The 25,497-nt window shown below is 55.4% G+C and overlaps 1 protein-coding gene across 1 annotated transcript in view; it reads left to right on the top strand.

The window, feature by feature from the left end:
* The window catches only part of SEPT9 (septin 9), a 104,366-nt gene that overhangs the window by 77,119 nt on the left and 1,750 nt on the right, over window positions 1–25,497 (top strand). The window contains exons 3-10 of the mRNA XM_010579408.1: window positions 7,097–7,288; window positions 11,395–11,523; window positions 11,920–12,001; window positions 12,865–13,002; window positions 19,674–19,791; window positions 22,254–22,349; window positions 23,276–23,372; window positions 24,908–24,959. Of these exons, the coding sequence (XP_010577710.1) occupies window positions 7,097–7,288; window positions 11,395–11,523; window positions 11,920–12,001; window positions 12,865–13,002; window positions 19,674–19,791; window positions 22,254–22,349; window positions 23,276–23,372; window positions 24,908–24,959 (904 nt within the window). The remainder of the gene's footprint in view (window positions 1–7,096; window positions 7,289–11,394; window positions 11,524–11,919; window positions 12,002–12,864; window positions 13,003–19,673; window positions 19,792–22,253; window positions 22,350–23,275; window positions 23,373–24,907; window positions 24,960–25,497) is intronic.

The raw sequence follows: 25,497 nt of genomic DNA, 5'->3' as shown, positions 1-25,497 counted from the left end.
GGCCGGCCCCTCTGGCCCCTGCGCCCCACAAGAGGGGCCGTTGTTCGGCGGCCGCCTGGCCGCGCTGCCGGCATTGTCCGGGGATGAATAGCGGCTGGGTCCGGGGGGGCACCCCCTGCGCTGCGCCTGCCGCCCCCCGTAAACGGGCTCTCGGGGCGTCTGGGACGCAGTTGGCCTTCGTAAAAAAAACAACAAAAAAGAACCTAAACCCCCCCCTACTCCTCAAAAACCAAACCAAAACCAAACCAAAAATACCCCCCCCCCAAAAAAAATTTTTAAAAAAGCTAAACTAAACACCCCCCCGGATATAAATCTCTCCTTGAGTACTGGTAACTCGCCGTACCTCGGGGTGCTGGCAGCCCTGGCACTGCTGGCTTACTTTTATTTTTTTGCCGTCGCTGCAGAAGTCAGTGACTCCGTCAGGCGTGGGAGGTCAGCCCCGGGCTCGAAGCACGGCGGCTCTGGGCACACGCAGCCCTGCCAGGTGCCTGTGCCGAGGTGCCCGTGCGGGGCCTGCGGCGGGACGCATTCCCCCTGCAACGCTTTTTTGGGCAAGCCGAGTTTGCGGAGCGCTGCCTGCCTCTTTGTTTTCAAAGCAGAGAGCTCTGCAGAGAAGCGGTGACAGGGGCGAGAGGTGCTTTCTCTTGCCCAGGGGCTGGGAGGGATCTCTACGTCCCTCCTGCGCTGAACACCTTCGCTCAGGGTGGACAGGGGGTCAGGAGGGGGTCCCCTCTCCAGACCCACCAGGGAATCAGCTTTGTGGGGGGCCTCGGACCCCCCTGGGCACGGGCACCCCGAGCCTGGCTGCGGGGACAAAGGGCTGCGCTGGCCGCTGGCGTTTTGCTGCATGGGGCTGGTTGATGGAGTAGCTTTTGCTGGCATGGGTGTGCAGGAGAGTTGCCCTGTGACACAGTTGTCCCCAGCGAGACAGGGCTGGTCTCGGGGTCAGCTCTCGCTCCACCTTTGGGGGAAGCCACTTATGGAGCGAGACCATTGGATCTGCCTGCCCAGAGACCTCCGTGTACCCGAGGCTCGGGGCTCGGTTTGCAAGACCGGAGCAGGCAAGACTTGGGGTTGTTTACGATCATCTTCTTTTTAAACTTCTCTGGGGGAACAGGAGGAGAACAGCGTAACAGCTTCTTGCAGGTCTCTGTAAGTGGTTTAGAGCTGCTGCCTCACGTGGTTGGAGAAATGAGGATGTACGACTGCCGGCTGCGCCGCAAGGGCTGGCACGTGTCTGAGCCGGGGAAGGGCGGTGGTCGGCCTCACCCCATACCTGGGGTACGCTGAGGTGCCACGGGGGCTTGCTCCTGAGCTCGCAGGCAGCAGTTTGCGAGCACTCGAGGTCGCGTCCAGGCAGAGGTGACACCGTGGTTTGACCTCTGGGACGAGCTCGCTGCATCCCAGCCTGGAAACGCCCGTGACCAGACCCTGCGGTAGCCGGAGGGTTAAGCTGGGAAGGGAAGCGGTGACAGGGAGCACTGGAGCATCCATCTCTTGTAAATGAAAGAGCCAGGGACCGACTGTGAGCCGCAGAGGACCGTTTCCGGAGCGGGGAGGGGAAGCGCGCAGTGAGCGGAAGCGCACGTGGTGAGTGGGGATGGCTCGACCTCCACAGCTGTGCGTGGTGCGTGCCCGTGGCTTGTGCCTGTGGTTCGGCACTGTGGCCCTGCCTGGTCGCCTACTGAGGTGCTCGCTCCAGAGCAGGAATTGCTGCCTCCTTTTTTCGATCTCTGAAAATGGATCCAGGTCCCTGTGTGAGTAAAAGGCTTCAAGCCTGGAGCATCTTGTGTGCTCAGGAGGCACCTGGCCACCTCTCTGACAGCTCTTGGGTGGATTCGGTCTAACGAAGTGTAGTTAAGCATCCTCTGCTATTTCTAGGTTGTGTTTGTTTGCACCCAGGTGGAAATGCAAGCTGAGAAGGAAATGTAACCGGTTGGTAGGTGGGCCTGGGCTGCCTGCCAGCCTGAAACCATAGCCTGGCGCCCAGGGAAGCGAGGGACAGGCTCCAGCTCAGGCCTGGCTGTGCCAGCCGGGCGCAGATGATTGCAATTGAATAATAGAAATGTCCCTTAGTTACAGTTTTGTGCTGCAGGGTCTCTGGCAGTGGCTCTGCGCGCCAGGCTGAGCCCTCCTCTGGGGTGCTGGCTGCCCCCCAGTCTTGGACCGAGCCGTCCCTTGCATTCCCTGGTACCCGCACATCCCTGTGGGACCAGCACGGACCCGCTGCATTCGGCATCGGGGGATCCTGTGATGGCTCTGACTGGGCAGCTGAAGAAAGCAGCAGTGCCTGGGCCATGCTGGGTTTGCATCCAGCCCCGGCTTTGCCGCCTCCCTCCCTCCCTCCCAACTCCTCCTGTCCCCTCGGAAGGGAAAGCTGTGGCTTTGCTACCTCTTCCGCCGGTTGGATCTGTTTCCGTAGCTTGTGGTCACCGGCTTGGTGTGCAAAGGGGAGAGGCCCTGGAGGCTGCGCGTGCTGCAGTCCCATCCCGCTGGCCGGCTGTAGTTAACCAGGAACTATAAATTCACTCTTTGGTTCTAAAAACATCTCCGTTACACCCTACAGGCACAATTTTGTAAGACTGCTGCTCCCAAAAATTGAAAGGTTAGTTGGTCTGCACTGCTCCCTCGAAAACATCTGTGGATGCTCAGCTGCCTGGGAAACAGTTGTGTTTTCACACCCTGATATACCGCTGTTCGCTGCTGTGAATCTTCTCTCTGTGTTTGCGTGAACCCATCCAACAAATCTGGAAGCCCACGGTGTTTCCAGTCTCTGCTGTGTGGAGGGGAGTTATCCCCACCGCAGCATCCTGGTCTTCTGTGTGCTTGTAGCTCTGCAGAACTGGCTGCAGAATTGCCAAAAGGTGGCAAATGCTTGGTGCTTCCTGCATCTGAGGGCTGTTTCTTTGATTTACCCAGCAAGCTTTAGTATTTCTCCATTGATTCTGTGTGCATCCGTATCGTGTGTGAATGGTTTGAATCTGGCGGCAGGTGGCAGTGAGGATGCGGCGGATGGTGGTGGCAGAGGTGCAGCCTCCTGGCCTCTTGCCGGTGGCTCCGTGCAGCCACTAAGCACCAACCAGGTCCATGACCAGTCCCGCTCCAGGATCAGCTCTGTCCTCCTGGATCACCAGCATCCCGCTCCCTGTGCATCACTGGAGCAGAGCATAGAGCTGCTGGGTCTAGCCGAGAGCTGGAGTATGCGAGACATTCCCGGTTCAGCCTCTGCAAGGGTTATTTAACCTTTGTGTATCTGCAGTGGAAGCACCAGTCTCCCACAGATCCCTCTCCCAAATTCTCAATGAGGATTGCCGGTCCTGGGCTTTGGGGTTTTGGGCAAGCCCACAGCCTGCGTTTACATCCCTCGCCTGCACCCGACCCAGGTTGTTGCAGCCGCATGGCATCAGTGCAGCATTTCTAAGCCCTCGGTTTGCTGGCAGCCCCTCGCCAGCAGCGTTTCGCAAAGCCCATCCCAGGACCGCCCGCACACGGCGTCCAGCTGGCTGGAGGAGCGGGGGGCTCCCCGGGGGGTTCCCTGGGGCTCCCCTCCCCGTGGGGTGCCTTTCATCTGCTGTTTCACAGATGTTGAGTTTGGCTCATGTCTGACGTGCATCAATTACAGCGCAACAGCCCGGAGTCTTTGGCAAAATCAACTTTGGAGCAGCTGTCCTGAGTCAGCCTGGCACCCGGGCTGGAGCTGTGGGTCTGTTCCCGCTTGGTCTCGACATCTCCCGTGCCCACGTGGAGAGGGTTTTCCTGGCAGAGGAGGTCTAAATATGGCACAAGCACGTGTTCCCACGTGCATCATGTTTACTCAGGAACATGCAAGCTGGAGGGAGCTGCAGGTTCTGGGCTCTCTGCCCCCATCAGCAAAGCGAGCAGCCCGTACGCTTCCCCAGCCTCCCTCCCCGCGGGAGGGACAAGCAGCCGTGTTATGGTGGCACTGGTGAAGCAATGGTGCATAAGGTCTGATCCTGCTCTTTTCACCAGGGACTTGGTGGCAATCAGGAATTTCTGACAGTATTGGGTGTTTATTAATCCATCCCTCCTTGGAGTGCTCTGGAAGGGTTGGCTCGGCAATGCTGGCACTGAGAGCGCCGCAGGTTTGGTGCTGTCCCCACAGAGAGCACAACGTGTCAAACAAGTACAGGATCTGCCCGTGGCGTGTCCCAGGCTTCTGCTCTAATTTATTTCTAGGATCTTTCTATTTTAGACAAGCGCCTGCCAGGAGTGCACCCTGCCACCCGGCACAGCATCCCCATGTGCTTGTGCCGTGGAGTGGTCCTGCGCCTTGGACCCATCCTGCCTCTGCTGGCACAAACCCTTTGGAGCCAAGTGGGACGCTGGGATGCTAAGAAAAGACCAGCTCAGTGCTGGAAAGCTAAACAAAAGTGAGGGTCTGTGTTGCAGCCTTTCCCGTGGGGGTCTGCTGGTGCCGCCGGGGCATTTGTGTCATTGCATCCCTGCTGTCCTGCAGCCACTCTTAGTTGCAATATATTGTTTTTTTTTTTTTTTTTTTTTCCCCAAACAGGAGCCAGGTGTTAGAAGAAAATGCCCTTTAAATCATTTTTCCCCCAAAGGCCAGCCGAAGCAGTGTTGCCGGCTGTGCTGCTCAAGCGCATCCCCGGTGGCGGGGCGCCTGCGTGCTCCGTGGTGAGAAACCGCTGCCTGCCGTTGCCCCGTGCTTCCTGTGGCTTTTGTCTTGCTGGGGGCTGGGGAGTCCCGAGCCCTCCTCGCACTGAAAGCAACATGGTGAGGCATCATGTAGCATCTGTTCCCCATGTTGGGGACAGGTTTGCCTGCACGTCCCCCTGCCCAAGGAGGGGGTCAGCCCCTTCTGCACGCTGCCGGCTGCTCGTTAGCAGAGCTCGATAGATGATCAGCAGCCAGGAGGTGCTGGAGATGCTCCTGGCCTTTATTGCAAGTGGAGGGTGGCTTTCTGCTCAATTTGTTTAATTTCTTGATTTCTCTGTGCATGCTGCTGGACCTTATCTGCACCAATTTCCCAGGCCGCCATCCCATCCCGCGGGGCCAGCGTGCTTTGGGCTCTGTCCCGTGCGTGCAAGCGATGCCTGCAGGAGTTAAAGCTGTTGCATAACCCAGCGCTGCTGCTGCTGGCAGCATATTTTCCATGTGATTTAGTCGTCTTTTTTTTTTTTTTTTTTCCTACTGGTATGTAGGGATTTTTTTCCACTTTTGGCCTTGCCATTTTGGAACGGGGCTAATTTGGGATCTGCAGCGAGACCTCAGACACGCCGGGCTGGTCGGTTTTGCAAGGAGCAGCGCGGCAGCACGTTGCCAGCTGCGCAAGAGCCTGAATCCGCGTGCACCCAGTGCAAGGCTGGGGAGGAGCATGTTGCTACCACGTGTGTCAGCTATGGCACGTTTGCTCTCTAGCAGCTCTGTGAGTAACACTGGTCTGCACAGCCATATTATTTTTATTTTTTTTTCTGCTTGGCCTGCATTTGAGCTCGTGGAAGCACACTGTGCTTGCAGGAAACAAGCGCTTCTGCCTTGCAGACCCCGGCAGGCTCTGGCTTGACACTGCTCCTGAGGCTCCTGCCTGTCACCAGAGGAGAAGGGATGATGGACTTGCGTTTGGAGAAGCCTCTTTGGACCAGCCATGCTTCTCCAGACAAATCCCTTGGGAGGCAGGGAGGGAGAGAAAACCAGGCAGCACCTCATCAAAGGCCAGAAATAACAGTGGGGTGAGGAGATGAGCTGAGAGCCATATTCCTGTTTGAAGTATTGAGAATGAGGACTTTGCAATAAGTTCTTTGCAAGTAACAATGTTTTTATTCATAACAATAATATAATAAATAATAAAAAATAATAAATAAGCGTTGCAAAAAGCTTAACAAAAATAAAATGCTTGCTTAGGCTGGTGGTTGCCGGGACCCAGGCATTGATCAGCAGCAGCTTGGGCTGGGGAGGGTTCTCAGAAGTGTGTTTTCCTAAAACCTGCCTCTCCGTGCCTGCATCAGAGGAGCTTGCTGTGCGTGGCTGATACCTCCAGGAGCTTGTAAGGACCAGGCTGACCTTGTGCATGCTCTGCCTTCAGGATATTTGCTGTGCCCGCTGCAGGAGACATGGAGCAGCTGGGGCAGCGTAGGAGCAGACTGCATTGCCCGATAGCACATCAGGGGCAGTTTGTCCTTCCTGGTGGCACATGGTCCTGCCTGGTGCCTGGGGGAGTGGATGGTTGCCCGATTTTTGTTATGAAGGTGTTAAATGAGGCAGTAGGTGTATGTTTGCTTCTCCTGGAGCGCTTTGCTAACCTGGAGCTGTCTTGCAGGGGAGATGAGCGCCCTGTCTCTGTGGGAAGCTGAAGGATTTGGGTTCCTCAGGTCGATATTGGCAGAATTAGAGCAGAATCACAAAAGTTTCATGGCTGCGTGGGTGTTGTCTGGCACGACCCGTTTTGATGCAAATGTGTTAGGTTTTGGGTTTTTTACAAGCTGGTTTTCTACAAGCCTCTGAGCTGCATCAGCTGGAGCTTGAGGAGGGCACGTGTCAGTAGATGCTGAGGACTTTTCTGTGTCTGCAAAGCCATCCAGTTCCCTGAAACGTGGCCGCGAGGCATTCACGCCAGCAGTCTGCATAGCACTGTAATCACAGTGGTATGGAGGAGTGGGCAGGCTGTGTAGCTCTGCAAGCCTTTGACGGCAGTGCCTGGGCACAGGGCTGTGTTGCTAAAAGCCTTTGTCACTCACTAAATAAACTCATGGACTTGTACCGAGAACTTTCTCGGTGCTGGGTCCCGCTCCGTGGTGGCAGATCAGCTGCTTGTGGGACCTAGTGTGCCTACTCCCCCCATAGCAGCATCCCTTTGCTGCAGCAGGCTTGGGGATGTGGGCAGGGATCAAGGTGAATCCAGTAAGTTAAGAAGGGGAATCCCAAATTTATTGTAATTACAGGTGAAGGAAGATCCCACATGCCTCCTCCCTCTTAGCCTCCTGGTGCCCTGAGTCCCTGCACATGCTTTATTTCTGTTTCAGATGGAACAGGCAGCTCCTTTCATTCCCTGCCAGGAACAGCATCCCAGTGTGCTCAGCAGTGCCTGCCACCCCTGACAACCCTCTCCTTGCCTCCGCAGGTCCAGAGACAGTTCCCAGCCACGCACCCAACATGACGGACGCTCCACGGGATGCCGGCCCCAAGCAGGCGGTGCCAACACGGCCGGAGAAACCGGCTGCGGACTTCGGCTATGTGGGGATAGACGCCATCCTGGAGCAGATGAGACGGAAAGCCATGAAGCAGGGGTTCGAGTTCAACATCATGGTCGTGGGTGAGTTCTCCCTCCACGCCAGCTGCCTGCAACGTGCTTAGCGAGTTGTTTTTGTTCTGTGACAATGTTTGTCCTCTCCTTGGGAGCAGCAGCCCGGGCTCAGCATTGGGGTCTCTGCCTTAGGGGTCAGCAAACCCGCTCCCGAGGAGCTGGCTTGAATTCAGCTGTTGTTAAAGCTGTCAACGCGACTTGGCCTGTGGTCCTGTGCATCTTCCCACGTCTTGGGGTGCGTTACCCATAGGCATGTCCTGGAGGGGAACACCTCGAGGGGTATTAGGACTCACCAAAGCCTTGCAGAGAGCTAGTTCTCTTGCCTGCTCTCCTGGGAGCCTTGCACTGGTTTGAGCAGTCAGAAAGCACGTCAGGGCTCAAGGGGTTGCACTGCTGCTGGTATACCAGAGCCCTAATTTTTGCTAGTATTTCCAGCAATTTGGGTAAAATTCCTGCTTGTGAGTTTTCTTGTATTGTGCTATGCAGCTCAGGAAACCACGCTGCAAGTACCAGGGAAGAAATGCCACGTGTGATTTACTGGTGGGAATAAAGACCAGCAAGAGGGGTTTGCATAGCTGGGTCATTGGGCTTGAGTGGCTTCTGCTACCAGTGGCTCCTTTGGGGACCTGCAATGTGGCACAGGGGGGAATGAGCATGCCAGAGGGTACCCACATGCAGGGAGGAAAGGCTGGAAGGTTGTGTGTCCAAATCCTGCTGCCTACAAGATCCTGTTCATTAGCTTTCCGAGGCTGCAGGGTGGATGGAATGAAGGAGATTTATTTCAGCTAGAGACCACCGGCTGCATTGCCACTGCTCTGGCTCCAGCTTCTGCTGGGGAGGTCTGCACTCCTGCAGCCCCTGGGCTCCCGGTGCCAGGGACTGCACTGGCTGCTCACCAGCAAAATGCTAGGAGTAGCCAGAGAGCTGGGTGGGCACTGTGGGACACTGTGTAAGGGGAAAATGGAAAAGAAATAAGCCTTTTCTGCTTTTTTCCAGCTGTCAGTGCCTGGCGTGGCCGCTGGAGCCCCTTGCATGAGCTGGGCTGCGCTCCCCAGGGCTGGGCTGTGCAGGCAGCAGCTCTCCCTGCCTGAATCTCCCAGGGGAGGTGCAGGGCGATGAGAAGAGTAAAGCCGAGGCCGTGGCCCATGGCGTGGTAGTGGAGCCATGCCATCCTGCTTCCTCCTGCAAGGAGTTGTGTAGGGCTGCAGGTTTGTGCAGGGATGCCCCCGGGGTAGGAGCCCCCGCAGCCCTTGGGGGGGCTTCCTGGGGTTACGGGAGGGCCTGATCCAGAGTGTGCTAATTCTGTAAAAGATATTAGTGTGCTGTAGCTTCCCAGCGAGCTCTGCTGATGCTCTGCCTTCCTCATTTTGATATTCTCGAACACAAATTGATCTATGGGGAGGGCTCCCCAGGCTGGCAGATTGCTGCAAACCTGGTCACTGCAGAACCAGTTCTTGCAAGGTTTTTAAACAAGCGCAGCTCTTTCCTGCCAGTGGAGCAGCACTCCACTGCCAGTGGGGCAGAGGGATCGCAGCAGCACTGATCCTGAGAGTCTGCAAGTGAGATTGCATGAGCTGAGCCCTCATTTCCCTGCCAGAAGAGGCTCCCATCCCTTTGCGAGCAGTCTGTGCCGTGGCAGCGCCTCGGCTTTCTGCTTTGCAGATGCGGAGGGATGTTGAGGAAAGGGCCCGGCTTTGCCTTGGCAGCGCTGTGTGTGGTATGAAAGCCTGTGCTGCAGAGCGGCTGGAAAACATTGTTCTTCTCCTTGGCAGGCTCTGGGCTGACTGTTTACAGGCTGGGGAATTCGTGGCAGCATAAACAAGCCGAGCTCTGGCCCTCCCAGAAGACGCGGGGAGGGATGCGGGAGGAGCAGCACCTCACGGGGTGCCCTCGGGGAGGAGGTGCTCTGCTGAGGCTGGGAGGCAGCAGCTAGTCCTCATCCTGCTGCGTTTCTCTGGGGGACCGTTGGGCTTCTAGGGATTAGTTTAGCTCCTTTATTCCCATCCAGTCTAAGCTGCGAGTCCTTGCATTGAAATCGTCGCAATCCCTGTTTTACAGGTGGGAGATGAGGGGAGGGACGTGACTTCTCCTGTGAGGGAGGTGGGAATTGAGCACCGCTGCTGGTGGGGGGGTCACTGCCTGCACCGTCTCCTTGTGACAGGGCTTTTTGAAAATCCTCTGCCCTGTGTACCAGGGTCCCTGTTCAAAAGGGTTTCGCCAGCCTGACCAAAGCTCTGAGAGGGGGCTTCAGGCTGAGATCAGCTTAGCCCTGTGTCCTCTAAGGCTGTGGAGATGAGAAAAAAGGTCTAAGCTTAAAAAAAAACCCAAAGCACATCTTCTTTTCAGTTTTTGGTGCAGAACAGCTGGAAGGAGAGAGCTGAGGCTCAGCCATGCTTTCCCTGCCTGATTTCGGCTCAGGGAAACATGATGGGCTGCAAACCAGGGGAGGTGGGAGCGGGTCTGCCCTGCGCTCCGCCGCCTGCGCCGGGGCTGTCGGGTCCCTGGGGTGCAGCCGCATCCGTCGCTCGGTGAGGTCAGCCTGCGGCCACGGTTCAAAACGGGACATCGCATCCATGGCAGCCGGCGGCTCTCGCCTCTAGTCCCTTTCCAGGCAGTGCAGCTCTGGCAGCTTAGACAGGCACGAATGCCGAGATGGACTGCCAGGAGCTCAGGCAGTGTGTCGCCCCGCTTTCCCCCTCTCCCCACGTGCTCCGTTTAATGATGAGCAGTGCAATGAGAGCTTTGCTTTGGCTGTCTGCATTCGCAGCTCCAGACCTGTTTGCGCTTGGCCCTGCGTGTTTTCAGGCAGCAGAGGACCGGGAGCACCTGACCCCAGCCTGGTCCATGCGTTTCTTCTACAACCCAGCTGTGATAGTGGCTGGCAAACAGATTTTTCCTGCGCTGGATTGCAGCATGCCACCGGTAGCGCCGCAAACTCAGTTCTAACTTGCTGTTCGATCAGGGAGCAGGCTGGCCAGGAGGTGATGCCCAGTGCTGATGTGCTGGTTGACCCTACCGTTGCCTTAGTGTTGGGTGCCTTTGGCAGCCTGGATGGGTCAGGGCCCTGGAGGACGTAGGTGAAATAAACCCTTGCTGACTCTGTGCTTAGAGAGACTCTGTGGTGCTAGGGACATGCTGGCAGCGGTGCCATGATAGCTGACTGCAATGTGGCTCAGCAGAATGGGGCTGAAGGGGCCCCCATGGTGTGTGCAGGAGCTCTGCAGTTATTGCAGGGGGCACAGAACATCTGCTCTGAACCCAAGCATCTGCTCCCTGGGTTTTGAGGAGCTCCTCTGTTTTCTTTGCTCTGGAAAAATTATTCTCCGAGCTCATGGGGCAACTGCTCTGGAGACTTGAGAGCTGCTGGTGTCCTTTCTGCACAGATTGGCCTCAGCTCTGGGATATAAAGCATGAAAATGCTTCTCTCTAAAAGCTGTTTTTTCTGAAGTTGCGGAATCTGATGTGCTTCCTGGGATGTTGTTTGTGGGACTCAGAGGAGTTCCTGGCTGAGACCTGCTTAAAGGGATCTATGCAGCCAGCTGGTCCAATTGCAAAAGCCAGTACAGCAGGGAAGCAGCAGTGGATGCTGCAGGGCTGAGCTTTGGAAGATTGCTGCTGCTGTTAATGCTGTCCAACTAAGGGCTTGCCAAGCTGCTCCTAAGTCTTCCCTGTGGAGGCGGACAGGGGAGGCTGCAGGAGGGTAAAGGCACAGATGTGTCAGGATGCTCCTTCCTGGGGTTCCCTGGTCCCTGTGCCCTTCTTCAGGGCTGCTGAGTATCACCGCAGCCCTTAACACATCCCCGACAGTGTCTGCCTGTCCTTGGGATTGCTGTGATTTCGGCTGGATGCAAGGAACCAGTTCTTGACCTGCTCACTCCCAGCAAGCCTTTGGCTTTGGAGCCAGGGAAGGTGCTTGCTGCCCACAGCATCCTCCTTCCTGGGATGGACTTGAGCTTCTTGAGTTGGGGAGGCTGGAGAGAAACAGCTGCCCCTCTTACCTCCCTCCCACCGATCCGGTGCAGGCTGAGTCTGTCAGCATCCCCATCCCCTGGCCCCTGAAAAAATAGTCCGGAAACAAGTGAGTGCCGACTGTGGTTTATTCCGCTCTTTTCCAGGTCAGAGCGGCTTGGGGAAATCCACGTTAATCAACACCCTCTTCAAATCCAAAATCAGCCGGAAATCTGTACAGCCGACTTCTGAAGAGCGGATCCCCAAGACCATTGAAATCAAATCCATCACTCACGGTGAGGTTCTGCAGATCCCACCTGGTGCTTTGGCTTTTGGTCCTGCTCTGCCTTGTGTCTCTGGGGGCTCGCGGGGGTTGTGGACCTCCACTAAACCTCCACTCTCATCTCTCTGAAGGGGCTTTTACCATCCAGAGATGCTTGCTTTCTTTATCCACCAGAATTGATTTAATTGTGGTGGAAGGGAACAAGTGAGGTGGCCATGGGGGGTGGCATTTCAGGGCAGATGTGGTGCTGCATCCCTTTGGAGGGCTGATTTGTGCCTGTTAGAAGCTGTGAAGGTGCATTTCCCCCCTGGGAGAAAGCTCCAGCCCTCCAGCTGATTTTGGGAGGGTGGGCTTGGCCAGAGTGCTCATTGACGCTTGCCTCATGTACCGGCTTTCCTCTCCATTTCAGAGATAGAAGAGAAGGGGGTTCGCATGAAGCTGACGGTCATCGACACCCCGGGCTTTGGAGACCACATCAACAACGAGAACTGGTGAGCTGGCTGCGCTGACGCGGGGACCGGTGCAGAGGGAAGGCGGCTGAGCCCCGGAGCATCCTGACCTGGAGCTGGTGCCAAGGGCTGTAGCCTGGTCCTGTGCCACCCATGCTCCGTGGGGAGCAGGGGAGAGGGTTGTTGTGGGCGGCAGCGCGGTACCATGCTCCCTGGGGTTGATCCTGGACCCTGTGAGAGCCCACAAACATCCTGCTGTTCTGGGCATGAGACAACCTTTGTTTGCGGCCGGGAGCAGCTGTGTGCCGGCGTGGCCAGTCCCCGGACCTCGCTCATGTGGCTCTGAAGGCTGAACTCTGCCAGGAGTCCCTGGGACAGCGGCTGGCTGTGCAGGATGGCCCCCCTGGGCTGGGAGAAGGCTGGCCTGGCTGGCCGATGGCAGGTGCCTTCTCCTCACCACGAGCTGGGCTGCGCTTGTGCGGTTTGATGCTGCTCTAGCTCCTGTGCCATGACACCGCGCAAGGAGCCAAAGGATGCTCCCGGCCCTGCCCTGCTCAGCAGCTGGGTCCAGGAGGAGAGAAGGAAGGAATTTTTACGCACTTGCCTGTCTAAACCAGCCAGAAAATCCCCTCCTCCTGCAGTGCGTGGAGTTGCCAAGCGGTGAAGGCGGGAGGTTTGTGATTTCCCTGCCGCCTGCAGTTGCTGTATGAATGGGAGCTTACAGGAACTAAAACATTCCCCGTGTGAGTGTGTTTTGTTTCGTTTGTTTTCTGGGATTCTGTAAGATGCTGAGCGTCCCTGGCTCGGTGGGCTCTGCTTCACACGGCCAGGCCAGGCGGGAGGTTCAGGGTGGTCCAGATCCCTCACACAAACCCGTCGTCCCATGTTCCTCTCTCTCTCTGCAGCTGGCAGCCCATCATGAAGTTCATCAACGACCAGTACGAGAAGTACCTGCAGGAGGAAATCAACATTAACCGGAAGAAGCGGATCCCCGACACGCGGGTGCACTGCTGTATATACTTCATCCCAGCCACTGGCCACTCGTACGTACCCTGCCGTCCTCACTCAGACCCTCGGGCCTTCCCTCTCCTGCATTCGGTCTCGGGCAGCTCAGCTATCAGGGTTGTTCTTGGGATCCCCTCGTGTTTCCTGGGGACTTGAGGAGCTTGAGGACAGCGTGAAGCTGTCCTTCCTAGGGCTGCAGCATCTGGAGCCCTCTCAATAACACAGCAGAGCTGCTGTATCCCAGAGAAACATGGTGTTTCCTCTTCCGAGGGGCCACCAAAGCCTCCCTGAGCTCCAGTAAGCTGCTTGCTTTGCTTTGGTCGCGTTGCTTGTGCTTGACTGAGGATGGACATCAGTCGCTGAGCTCCCAAATTGGACAGAAAGGCTGCCTTTGCAAACAGAACATTAATTTTTTTCTCTGTGCCCCTGCCTTTGTAAAGGGGAGAAGCCGGTTTTTCTCATGCTACTGAGGGAGCGAACACCCTCACCCTGTAAGGATATTTTCTAGGTTGTTTGACTAGTCTGCAAGTGGGATCCAGTTTATTCAGCACGGAGCTCTCCTGGCTCTGGCACTTCTCAAGCGACAGCATCAAAGGCCCAGATCTCACTCTCTTTCTTTCTTTTTTTTTCTCCTAGGCACACAGCCTGGAGTGAAAATCTGGGGCGCTTAAAGTGTCTTGAAAAATGTGACTTAAAGTATCACAACATAAAACGAGACCTAAGTTTCCTTTTGATTTTTGTCAATTCCTTCCACTCCTGGCTCTGTCTGCATGGGGATTTTTTTGGGTCTGTTTTCAAAAAGTAAACTTAAGCCGCCAGCACTGTATTAATGTCAGCCTTTTCCTTTTCCCCATGTAGAGATTTATTCCAATAGAAAAGACTTTGTTTTGCTTCTGTCAGTGGGTAGACCAAAAATGCATCCTTCACTGGAATAAAATGACTGCATGGTCCAGTTATGCTCTTCTTGTGTAACAGGCTGTCAATTGGGAGCAGAGGGGCCAAAGAAACGTTTCTGGTTTAATACAATAAAGCAGAAAACGTTTCAAAGGGAGACGACATTTTTAGGCCAGTCTAGCGTGTTGGTCCCGCTTATCTCTGCCCCGATCTGCAGACCCTGCCTCGGCAGGTCGGAGTGTTGCAGCATTAGCTACGCTCAAGCTTTTTCTCATTGCTTTGGGTGTTTAACTCTTAAAAGCGTGTCCGATGCTTAGACCCTGCAGGTACCTGACCTGCACAGAGATTGCAGATTTTGGGTGGTGGCAGCTGCCCTTCCTGGCCTGCGCAGGCAGTGGTGGGGAGCCCCGTCCCCGTGTCCCCCAGCGGAGCCTCTCCAACCGTGCGCTCTGGTTTCTCTCACCCGCCGGCTAACAGCAATTGTGTGGATATTCAGCTGCTTTTTTTCTTTCTCTCCAGTGAACATGTGTTTCCAATATCCGAGCAAGCCCGGCGGTTGGAGGCCGTTGTTGCTGAGCCCTGCGCTGATCCTCCTTCCCCGTAGCCTGATAGCCCGGCTGGGGCTGGCGCTTGCTCCCCGGCCGTGGCTCTGGGGCTGCTCTTTCCTGCCCTGGTGTCAGAGCCGGCCTCTGGCTCGCGTGTCCCCTCCTGTCGCAGGATGGAGATAAGCTGAGGAATGAGCGAAAGGGGACAGACCCCACCGGGAGGGAGAAGCTGGTGGGAAATTTTACTTGTCTGAGAGCTTGAGCAGGCAGTGGGTTTCCTTTCTGCTCCCTTGTCAAGCCCAAGTTACGTTTCTCATCATCACGGACGAGCTTTCCCCAGTGCTGCCTGTGGTCCGTGGACACAAATGGATGGTGTGGCCACCTCTCCTGCTGGGTGGAGCTGCTGGTAGCAGAGGATCCATTTTGGAGGACAAGGGTGCGGGAGGCCATGGCATGGCATGGTTGCACAAGGTTGAGTGCAGGTTCGTGCCCCTGCCGAAGCAGGCGGTCCGTGGTCCCTTGCAGAAGGGTATGGGAAGGGCATCGGGGTTCTTGCGGCAGTGCCTCTGGCTTCTCTGGGAGACAGCGGGGAGCACGGCTGGCAAGGGCAGTGGCTTGTAGAGCTGCAAGGACCTGCACTAGGGACATGTGCACCCAGCTGTGGAGGACCCCACCATGCCCACGTGGCACCATCGGCGTGCTCCCCATGCCACTTGCCATCCTGGGATCCTTGGTGCCATGTGTCCTGGGATAGTGCTTGCACGGGACTTTTTTGTGTTGCCTTCAGGGAGCTGCTGCCTTCACCATGTGATGCAGCCAAAGCAGTAGTGACTTGTGTCCGTCTGTCCCTCCCTGCTTACGTGGATGGGCACGGCACAGGACTCGGCATCCCTTCCCTGGCACATGGACGCTGCAGGCAGCCGGGGCTAAGCCTGCCAGGTCATTGGGCGAGAGCTTGCTTTTTTCTTAAATAAGCGGGGGGGGGAAGCAAAGTTAACCAGGTGCACAGATTCAGAGGCTGGAGTGGAGGATTGCTTGGCTCTGTTTCAGTCTGGCCCTCCCATCTGTGTAGCTCAAGGGTTAATCAGCAGAGAAGTTTCCGCTGCTGTCTCCCTTTGCAGGGAGTTCAGGGCAGGCTTTGCAACCCATCTAGTTCGCACACACCCTGTCCTTCTTGTAACACTCCCGTAAAACCATGTTTGCGAAGGCTAAGTAACGTGCTGGCAGGGGCTTTTGGCTGCAGCCGCGCAAGCCACCCAATAAATATCTCAGCTGTGACCCCTGTGAAGCACCGCTTGGCTCTGAAACGGGACTGTGAAACACCGCCCTGGCCTTGGCAGCCCCTTTTCTGCCGGTACCAGAGCTGTCGGCTGACAGGCTGCCACCCACTGCTGCTTTCCCCTCTAGCTGCCCCTCTCGGGTGCCTACCAGGTCCCTTGAGCAGGCTGACAGGTCCTGGTGATGGGGCTGGGCGGCTGACGGGTGTTCGCTGGTGTTTGCTTAACGCACGGCTCAAATTCTTGCTGCTAGTTTGATCTGGGGCACAACCAAAAGGAAATAACTTTGCAGTTCACCGTGAATTTTGATTCCTGTAATGGCATTTCAAGGGAACCAGCAGGAATGAGCCTCTGCTTAGATCCTGTCTGTGCATGGTGGCTGCGGGCAATGCAGAAATAACGCGTGCCCAGCCACGATAACACGTGCCCAGCCACGATAACACGTGCCCAGCCACCATAACGTGTACCCTGCCATGATAATGTGTACCCAGCTGCACTGCTTTCCCCAGCCCCATAGCAAGAGGGGATGGAGAAGCAACCAGCACCATCCAGGGTGGGCTGGAGCCCCTCCTGCAGCTCCTGCGCCAGCCCATCCACTCCCCTTGGAGCTTCTCCATCCCCACCCAGCAAAGCTCAAAGTGTGTATGCGTCTAGTTGCAAGTTAATAATATTGGGGACCATTTGGAGAAGGGGAAGAAAACAGATGCTCTTTCTTCTTGAGCTCTACCCTCTATTTCGTGATCTGCTTGGAGCAGATTGCGTGCACCTGAAATGAAATAACTCGCTTTCTCTTGCTGTTTTGCATATTTGTATATATAAGGGTTTCACTGCTAATCCTCACTAGGTGCTGGCATCGATGTTTTGTGCAGGTCAACCAAGTTCAGATACACGGCAGAGGCCAGCACTGCTGTGCCTGTGGCTTGTCATGGGATGGTGGGTGGTTAAACACCAAAACTGGTCCCAGCAGATACCAGCAGAAATCCCTGCTGTCCTGGGCTGTGCCTCGCAGCAGGAGTTTAAGAGGAATTAGGTCTGGGCTTGCCCTATCATGACCTTGGCCGTGTCTGCCTGCGTCTGTACAGGGCTATTGGTGTAAACCAAGCTCTGTGCGCTTGTGATCGCCTTAAGCCATTTGTTCTTCTTTGGTGTCTTCACATGAACATGACCTCTAGTGGCAGGTCTTGTTCTTAGTGAAAAGAATCACTTTCTTTTAAGTACTTAAGTTTTTTGGGGGCTACCCAGCAGGAATTGGTAGAATATCTAGAAACTTGCAAAATACCCTAAATACATACAATTTGCTCTTCTGGGGAGTCCGTTGGTTCCCTTCCTGTTCTCCAGGATGGTGCACGGAGGGACCCATGGGAGGTGACCTCCATGGATGAGGCACTTGCAGAAGCCCATCAGAGCAGAAAGTCTTGTCAAATGAGCCTTGGGCTCTTCTGGCTTTGGGTGCAGATCAGTGTGGGACACGGTCACTGCGCCTGCATGGATGCTGGTGGACACAGGCAGGGGTGTGGGCTGGTTCTGGCTCTGCCTCCTGCTCTCAGGCTCACTGCTGGCATCCTCTGAATATCGGTGAGGGCTCAGTAACAGGGCTGTTATGTGTCAGTCGAGCTAAAATTCAAATGTCTGACTGATTGTGAATTCATCTGCATCGGCTACATATGCATCCTGGTCTTCATTCTAAAAGAAAAGCTGATGAAAGAGGCAGGAACACAGTCTCAGTAGGGAAGAGGCTTTTAGAGGGGAAAAATTGTTTGAAAAATAGCAAAGAGAGAGGAGGGGAAAGAAGTCTGCTGGGAAAGGAGCATAACTGCATTACTTCCTTGGAGGTCTGGGAAACACATTATGCAGAACTCCAAACAATGTTTGCCAGCAGCAAGTCTGCTTAGATGTGTCCGTGGGGGTTTCCTTGTGTTTTTTTCTTTTCTTTTTTTTTTTTAATAGCCAAACTCTTTCTTTCCTGGGGCCCAGGGTGATCTGTGACTCCTGAGTTTGTGTTAGGAACTCGTTTGTCTGCATGCTAACGATGTGCTCCGGGCGATGCGTGCCATTAGTGTGCAAGGAGAAGGTCCACCTGGCACGGTCCAGCCCGATCCCTGGAGAGGAGTGGGTTTGACCAGGGAAGGGCTCGGCTGGGTCACCAGTGCTGGCTGCGCTGGAGCAGCCTCGAGCTGCCGGTTTTGGATCAGCTGGAGTTGAGCAGGTCTCTTCAGGGCTGGATGTCCCTCCCTTGGTGCTGGAGCCAGGCAGGGGTGGCCTCGCAGGACGGGGATGCTGCTTGGTGACTGCCGAGGAGCAGGATCAGCCCCTTCCCCTTTGCACCTGTGTGACTCTTGCTGGGTTTGTAGGAGCTGTGCTGGGTCTGCAGGTGTCTCTGAGCCCTTCATAGGGCCCAAGAAGATCATGGTGGGCTTTGGCTTGAGCTGCTGGCAGTAGGTGCTCTCTTGGCCATGTTGTCCCTGAGCGCTCTGCTCTGCTCCATGTTTCCCCACGCAGGGCTCCTGCTGGGTGCCTGCTTGCACCTGGGCATTTTAAGTCACCATCCCATTTATTTTGGTTTCTTCCCTGTTGCCATGGGCCTCTGGTTTGTGGCACAGGGCTGGACTGCCCTTGGGGAGGTCTCGTTCTTGGCCCCAGGTCTATCACTGAAGCCTACGGCTCCTCCAAAAGTTGACTTCACCTCTCTCTGCCCCAGTTTCATCAAAGATGAGTTGGGTTGTGTCCTGCCGGCACATGCCATGACCAGGGGTCATGAGGATGTATGAGCAGCAGAATTGTCCCTTTGCTTCTGGGGCTCTGGCAATGACCTTCCTGCCCCTTCCCCGTGTGCTTTCAGCAAGGGCTTGTTTCAAACAGGATCCTTAATGCATGAGCACCCCAAAGGTGTTCCTGTACCCTGGTGTCCACCGGGACCTCCGGGTTTCCTTTTTCAAGGCAACATCTGCTCAACTGTCCTGCATGGGTGTGTGTCCCCATCACCTCCAGAGCCACCGAGGGGCACCTGCAGCAAGTGGAGGTGTCCAAAGGAGGGCTTTCCTCTAGCTGGCTTGGGAACTCCCAGCAGTAAAAACACCTTCAGGGAGGAGTGAGGAGCCAGGGAGGGTCACGGCCAGGCACCATCATCACTGTCTGCAGCTGGACTGCAGCCCTTGGACGTGGAACAGCGTGGCACCGGAGGTCGCATCCGTGCTGTCAGCAGGAGCTTTAGCAGGGAGGGATTTCCCAAGGGGCAGATCATTGGGGTTATGCAATCTCTGCAACTTTCCTCTGCTGAGACTTTCATCGTAGAGATTTTCTGACCTTTTTTGCCCTCTGGAACAAGCAGCATCTCTTCTGTGCCGTGTGAGCCCCTGGAGAATTAGCGGAGCCTTTTTTAATCCCAACCGACGGATGTGAGATGCAGTCCTGGCTCGTGCACAACAGTGGGCTGGTGCTCAGCACAGGAGGGAGCGGGAGCCAGAATAGTCACCTGTGGCCCTTTCCATGTCATGCTGTCCCTGGATGGTGGGTGACAGTGGGTGACAGCTTGCACAGGGTTGGAGGAGTCTTTGCTCCATGGTCTCTCCCCAGTTTGATTGGTACATCACGGGCAGGCTGGCCCTGCAGCCAGCATCGCCCATGCTCTCATCCTGGCTTCACCAAGGATACGCGTAGCTTTGGGCAAGTTCCCGCAGTCCTCTGTGGCCAAGCATCCACGCAGAGATAAAAGCCCTGTCTCACTTCACGGGGCTTTGTGAGGATCTGTGGGCGATAGCAGGGTGCTTTGAAAGGGAAACGTTTTAAGTGTTTGTCTGCAAACCACCTCTGAGATGGACGCATGCTGTTGTGGTTTTCAGAAAATGTCTTTATTTGTCCTATCTGAAAGGAAGCGATTCCCCCTCTGTGCCTAGTCTTCAAACGCCCCCTCTTGTGGGGGGGGGGGGGGGTGGTGCAGCAGACCCCACCTCACTATCAGTGCACGAATCCCCTTTTTTCTGCTGTATTTTGCAGGCTCCGACCGCTAGATATCGAATTCATGAAACGCCTGAGCAAAGTGGTCAACATCGTCCCCGTGATTGCAAAAGCTGACACGTTAACGCTGGAGGAGAGGGACTACTTCAAACAAAGGGTAAGGGGCTGGCGGCTCTTATCTGGGCTCCCATCTCTTGTCTCCCATCCCCTCCTGCCCCTTTCCCCCTCCCCAGCTCCCCCTGCCTTCCCCCGGCCGGGCTGGGAAGGCGAGCTCCTGGCCAGGAGCCCAGCACATTCCTCCGGCTGCAGCTCTGAGCGATCCCACGTGGCCGGAGGAAAGGCCTGCGCTCCAAGCAGTTCCTTGTGTTTCTCTTGGATCTTTGACAGTGCGGGATAAGTTTCGAGCTGTAAGTCTCGGGGCCTGTTTCTCCTGCCTCCTTTGTTGCTATTTTCAGGCTGGTTTCTGTTATTTTGGGAGGTAGACGGTGCTGCACGTAGAGGCTGGAAACCCATCCTGGGCAGCACCATGCACTGATACAGGAACCAGGCAGAAAAATGTGGGGGTTTGCTGAGCTCAGCTGGGCAAGATTTATGGGGGAAGCAAGGCATGAAATTCCCTTTGATCACCTTGATCGGGAGCTGGCAGTGGGGAGCTGAGGAGGGGCTGTCTGAATCCACAGCAAGGCACGGGCTTTCCTCCATGCACGCCTGGTGCTGCCAAGAGGTGAACATGCCCCGCTTTGGGGTTCAGTAAGGGGCTATAAATCCGTTCGTGTAGCTGATGGATGTGGCTGCAGGCATGATGGCCTCAGCATTCCCTGTGGAAGTAAGCAAGCCACCAAGCTTGTTGGTCTGCGAGTCTGAGTTGCAGGGAAGTGAAGCAAAGGGAAAGGGGGTCTCGCCAAAAGGGCAGGTTTAGGGGCCACCTCCACTGGTTATGGAGAAGACGGCACATTAGCCAGGGGTTGTTTGATGCCTCTGTGGAGAAGAGGATGAGCCACCCCTTCCTGCACCAGTGTCTTCCCAGTTCTTGATGAGCAGGATCCAGCACTGGAATATCCAGTCTGATTTTGGGGGCTGAATCCAAACTCTGCAAGCAGTTCTCTTAGCAGTGAGCTAGAGAATGGCAGGAAATGGAGCCAAGAGGTAATCCAGGCTGGGCTTGATCGGTATGTCAGCCTGTTTACATGGAGATCTGCGAGGAGCTGGTATGGGAGGATGGGGAGGTGAGTCCACGGTGCCACATCTGCTTTCTGCGGTGGCTTTTGCAGACTGCTGGCTCTGTTCAGAGGTTATGAGTGCACTTATCTGGGTGTCTGCGGGTGACTGCTTGGCTCTAAATGACCTAAAATGTCACCTGGGCACTCTCAGCCGCTGATACCATCCTTGTGTAATGAAAGACCATGGGGAGACCGCCTGGCTCACCCACTGTGCACTGGCTTGACCCAGGATGAGCTTGCCCTATCTCTAATTACATTCCTGATTGTAACCAGACTCCCAAAATCCTTCCAGATGGAGGGAGAACACGTAGCCACGTGGCATGTGTTCAGTGCCCCTTCTGCAAGGGGTTGCCCTCCTTACACTCGCGGCTCCAGATCTGCTGGTGCAAATGAGAGGGCAGGTAATCAGTCCAGGTGGGCACGGGCTGGGACCTTTTCCCTGTGCTCCAGCGTGCCTGTGTGCATGCTTCCAAAAAGCAGAGCCCCATCTGCATCTAGGTGTGTAGCTGGTTCCGAGAGGCTATAGGTTTTTGGGTGTGGATCGGGGTGGGCAGGTGATGGTGAAGCACCAGCCTGGCTGCAGGCTACCTAGGTTAATGCCAGCACTGCACTGAGTTAGGGGAACGGTCTCCAATGCCTTACGGAGTTGGCTTTGTTGGGTTGTTCCCCTAAAAATAGTGAGTGGGTTTAGCTGGGGGGGTTTCTTTGGGCTGGATCCGCTTCCTTTGCCAGCCTGCAATGTAGGGCTGACAGGGAGTTTATTGCCATAGGAAGTGATGGGAGCGGGTGCGCAGGCTAAGTTTGGGTTTGCAGCTTTGTTGGAGAAGGCTGATCCTTCATGCTCCCCTGAGCTGAGCCTCCACCCAGGAATCAGATTTCAGCATCTCTTCCCCTTGCACAGAGGCAATATCCTTAGAGGCTGCTCTTCCAAGCTGTCTGTTTCCCTGTCCCCTTGGATCAGGCACTGCCATGACTCCTTTTCCAAGGAGCATAAGCAGACAACAGAACGCAACTTCTTAACTTTGGGTTACGTGCCTGGCAGCTACATTCCCCTTTGCTTGGTGCATCTTGTATTGTCTTATTGTCTTTTTCAATCCCAAAGCAACGCCCAGCTCATATAACTTCATCTCTCTCAGCCTGATGCATGTCTTGGCACCAGGTTCTTTCAGAGATTGCAGAGCAAGCGCTTGGTAGGTGTGTAGCAGTTAAACACAGGTATCTCTCCCCAGGGTGGGCAGTGTTTAGGATGGAGAGGGAAGATGTTGCTGCTGGGCGTTGCTGTGACCTGTGGGCATCGCTCACGAGAGCCTCTTGGGTTGGCTGGGAGCTGCCGCCATGGTGGGAGTTCAGCTCCTCTGCCCTTGTGTCCTTCACGTGTTCCTCTGCTCTTCCCCCCTAGATAATGGCTGATCTCCTTGCCAATGGGATTGATGTGTATCCTCAGAAGGAGTTTGATGAAGACTCTGAAGATCGGCTAGTGAATGAGAAATTCAGGGTTAGTGCATGGTGTTGCAGGTTGGATGTGTTTGGATGGGTCCTGCAGCTCCGGGTGCTGGTAATGTCCTGGGGGGGGTCTCTTGCAAAGTGCCTCTATTTTCTTTCCAAAGCTGCTGTGCCCCTGTCCAGAGGGGCTGCCCAGGACCTGGGTCCAGAGGGGCTGCCCAGGACCTGGGTCCTGGGGTCTGCCCAAGACTGAGGATCCTGCCAGAGCTCAGAGCAGAGACAGAAAGAGGGTGAGGAAAGTACCTGGGGAAGGTGTCCTCTCCTGTCCATGTTGCTGCTCTTTACCCCAGCCCAGTTCCTCAAAGGCACCATCAGCAACCAGCGGGCAGGGAGGTCCCATGGCCCCTTGCCCTGCCCCAGGCACAGGGAATACTGGTGTCAGCCCATCCCTGGCTAGGGCAGCAGCCTTCCTGGCACCGGGAGGCAATTTGCCTGTAGGGTGCTCTGTTTTCATGGCTGTCAATTCCTTGCTATAGGAAGTAGCTAACAGTTTTTTGGCTCAAAAGAGTGGATTGGACAAATTCAAGGAAGTAAAATGTCTTTCAGGGACTCTAAGTACAAAGACACCACCTTGGATCAGGAAATGACCGAGCCACAGTTGCCAGATGCTGGCGAAGTATCATGGTAACTTTGCCCTGGCTGTATGCTGCACCCTGCCAATGGGGTGATGGGCTAGACTGGTTTTGGGCTGGTTTTAGACTGGTTTTGGACTGGGTACGTGTGTGACATACGCTGCTGCCCAGGTCCTGGGCTGCCTGCGGTCCCTGGCAGGCAATGCTGCTCAGGAGCATCGGAGACAGACCAGCTGATCCCATGAAACTCTCCTGAAAGCAGCTTGGTGTAGGATTTTGCTCGCTGGCTTGGTTTCCTGACCCGTTTTCAGGAAGAAAACATAGCCTTGTTTTTCTCTTTCCTCAGGAAATGATCCCGTTTGCAGTGGTGGGTAGTGACCAGGAGTACCAGGTTAATGGAAGAAGAATCCTTGGAAGGAAGACCAAGTGGGGCACCATTGAAGGTACCTTGTCCTTGTTTCCCTACCTCCTGAGCCCATCTCCCTGCCCTGACAGAAGTTGATGAGGTCCAAAACCAGCAGTAGAAGTTGAGGTGTATATAGTGCTTCCCTGCCCCTCCAAAGAAAATCACTTCCCCGGTGTTTGAGGACTGGAAACACCTTGGCCAATGCTCCCGCGCCGAGTTCCTGGGCCTTCGTGTGGCCTGGGGAGCTGCTGAGTGCCAAAGGGGACACTTCTGGGTGTCTTGTGGCCTGGCTTCTGCTTGTCGCACAGTTAAATGTCTGATGGCTGGATTTAAGGGCACACAGGTGATATCTCTGTATCTCAAGCCCAGATTAGAGCCTTCCCCTGGCATCTGTACCCTCCACCATGCATTTGGTTGGTGCCCTTGTGGGACCTCTTCCCTCTTCCGTTTTCATCCCATAGGCATCTTCCTTTTTTCTCCCCCATTTTAACTCATGGTCTAAAGGCTAGATGAAAGCTCCTGGCTCCAGCCCATCCACGTGTTTCCCTGTCCCTGGTTTCTGGCAGCCAACTGGCACATCTCCAGTGCCACCCCTCTTATCTTCCCCCCCTTCATTTCATAGGTTTCTCTCATTTATGAGTTTTTAATAGGAATCCTGTGTTGAGGGATGGTTTAACAAAGATGCCAGGAAAATCTGTATTTTAAAGCTCTGCTGCCCTCTTGTGCTCTGTCCCTGGAAGCTCTGAGTTTAGTGGGATTCATTAAACCACTCGCAGTCTGCATGTGGCATCTGCCTTCAGCACAGGGAGATTCCAGGACCCAGCCATGGCCACAGGCAGCTTTTGTACAACAGTGTTACTTGTTGTCTTGCCATTCCTGCATGATGTACAAACCTGTTTGGGTAAAAAAAAAAAAAATCAAAAAAGGGAGTTGATCCTCTAAATTCAAATGCCTGGTAAACTGCGAGCTGTCAGACTAATTGTGGTAGAGTAACACCCCTTGATTTTTCCCTCTTGCAAACACTCTTGCTTGCTCTAAGCCCTGTTCAGACAGCAGCAGTCTCTGTCAGCAAGAGATTGCGTCCTTCCACAGCACCAGCAGCCCGGGCAGCGCAGTCACTGACGTGCCAGGGATGCCGCAGGATGCTCATGGCAAACACTTCAGATGAAACACTTCAATGGAGACATGCCTGGCGCTTGCTGCAAAGCTTGCCCTGTCCCTTTCCCTGCCTTGTTTGGGGCACGCTTAAGCTTGTGTTTGTCCGAAGGGGGCTTTGCGCTGGAAGATGTTGCTGAGAGCTCCCTTGCTTGGTGGGACATGGTTGGAAGGGACTGGGAATGCTCAGTCAGACCTCACCAGCCAGCGGGTCATGCTGAGCTGGGGCAGGTACCTGGGTACCAACCTTACAGCAGCAAAGAGGACTCTCAAGTCCTGCACCGTATAGCCCCTGGGGTAAGTCCCCGTCTCGGCCCTCCGCACATTAGTGAAGCCCCACAGGGTCCTCCTTACCCCGCGTGGTTGCCATACTCATGCCGTGGTGCACGCTGATGGGTTTCTCTCTCTTTCTACCAGTGGAGAACACGACACACTGTGAGTTCGCCTACCTGCGGGACCTCCTCATCAGGTTGGTAGGACTGTGCCCTGTCCCTGTAGCCTTTGGTCACCAGGTGGCATCCAAAGAAAGGGGAGAGCCTGGCCCAGCTTGATGCACTGCTTCGCTCTGCTCCTCCCTCCCTCCCTCCACTCCCAGCCTGCTGCAATGCTGCAGCCCCTCACCGATGGGTGACCCCACTCGATGGGACGTGACTTCAGGGGGCTTTTCTCAGCTATGGTGCTGAGTTAAGGGAGGAGAGGAGCAGTGGATGGGTCAGGACAGACTCCCAAGACTGCTGGCAGCGTGCAATGTGGCTCCAGCTCACCTGCAAGCAGCTGGGAAGCCTTTTGGCTTTAGTGATCCCTCACCAGCCCCGGGTCCTACCCCCAGCCCAAAGACATCACCCTCCTGTGTCCCAGGATCGTGCCATTGCGGGGTCTGGGCAATCACCAGTCCCTCTTGAAAGAGGCATCCCTGCTGCAGGGGAATGGGAGGCTGAGCCCCTTTGGCTTGCCAGAGCGGGCATTGGGCTCCTCCTAAATTTGGCTGCAAGATAAACTCTGCACAC

Source organism: Haliaeetus leucocephalus, unplaced genomic scaffold (assembly GCF_000737465.1).
Source record: "Haliaeetus leucocephalus isolate CR32 unplaced genomic scaffold, Haliaeetus_leucocephalus-4.0 Scaffold657, whole genome shotgun sequence".
Lineage (NCBI taxonomy): Eukaryota > Metazoa > Chordata > Aves > Accipitriformes > Accipitridae > Haliaeetus > Haliaeetus leucocephalus.
The sequence above is the reverse complement of the archived record's forward strand: the minus strand, read 5'-3'. Positions and strand labels throughout refer to the sequence as shown.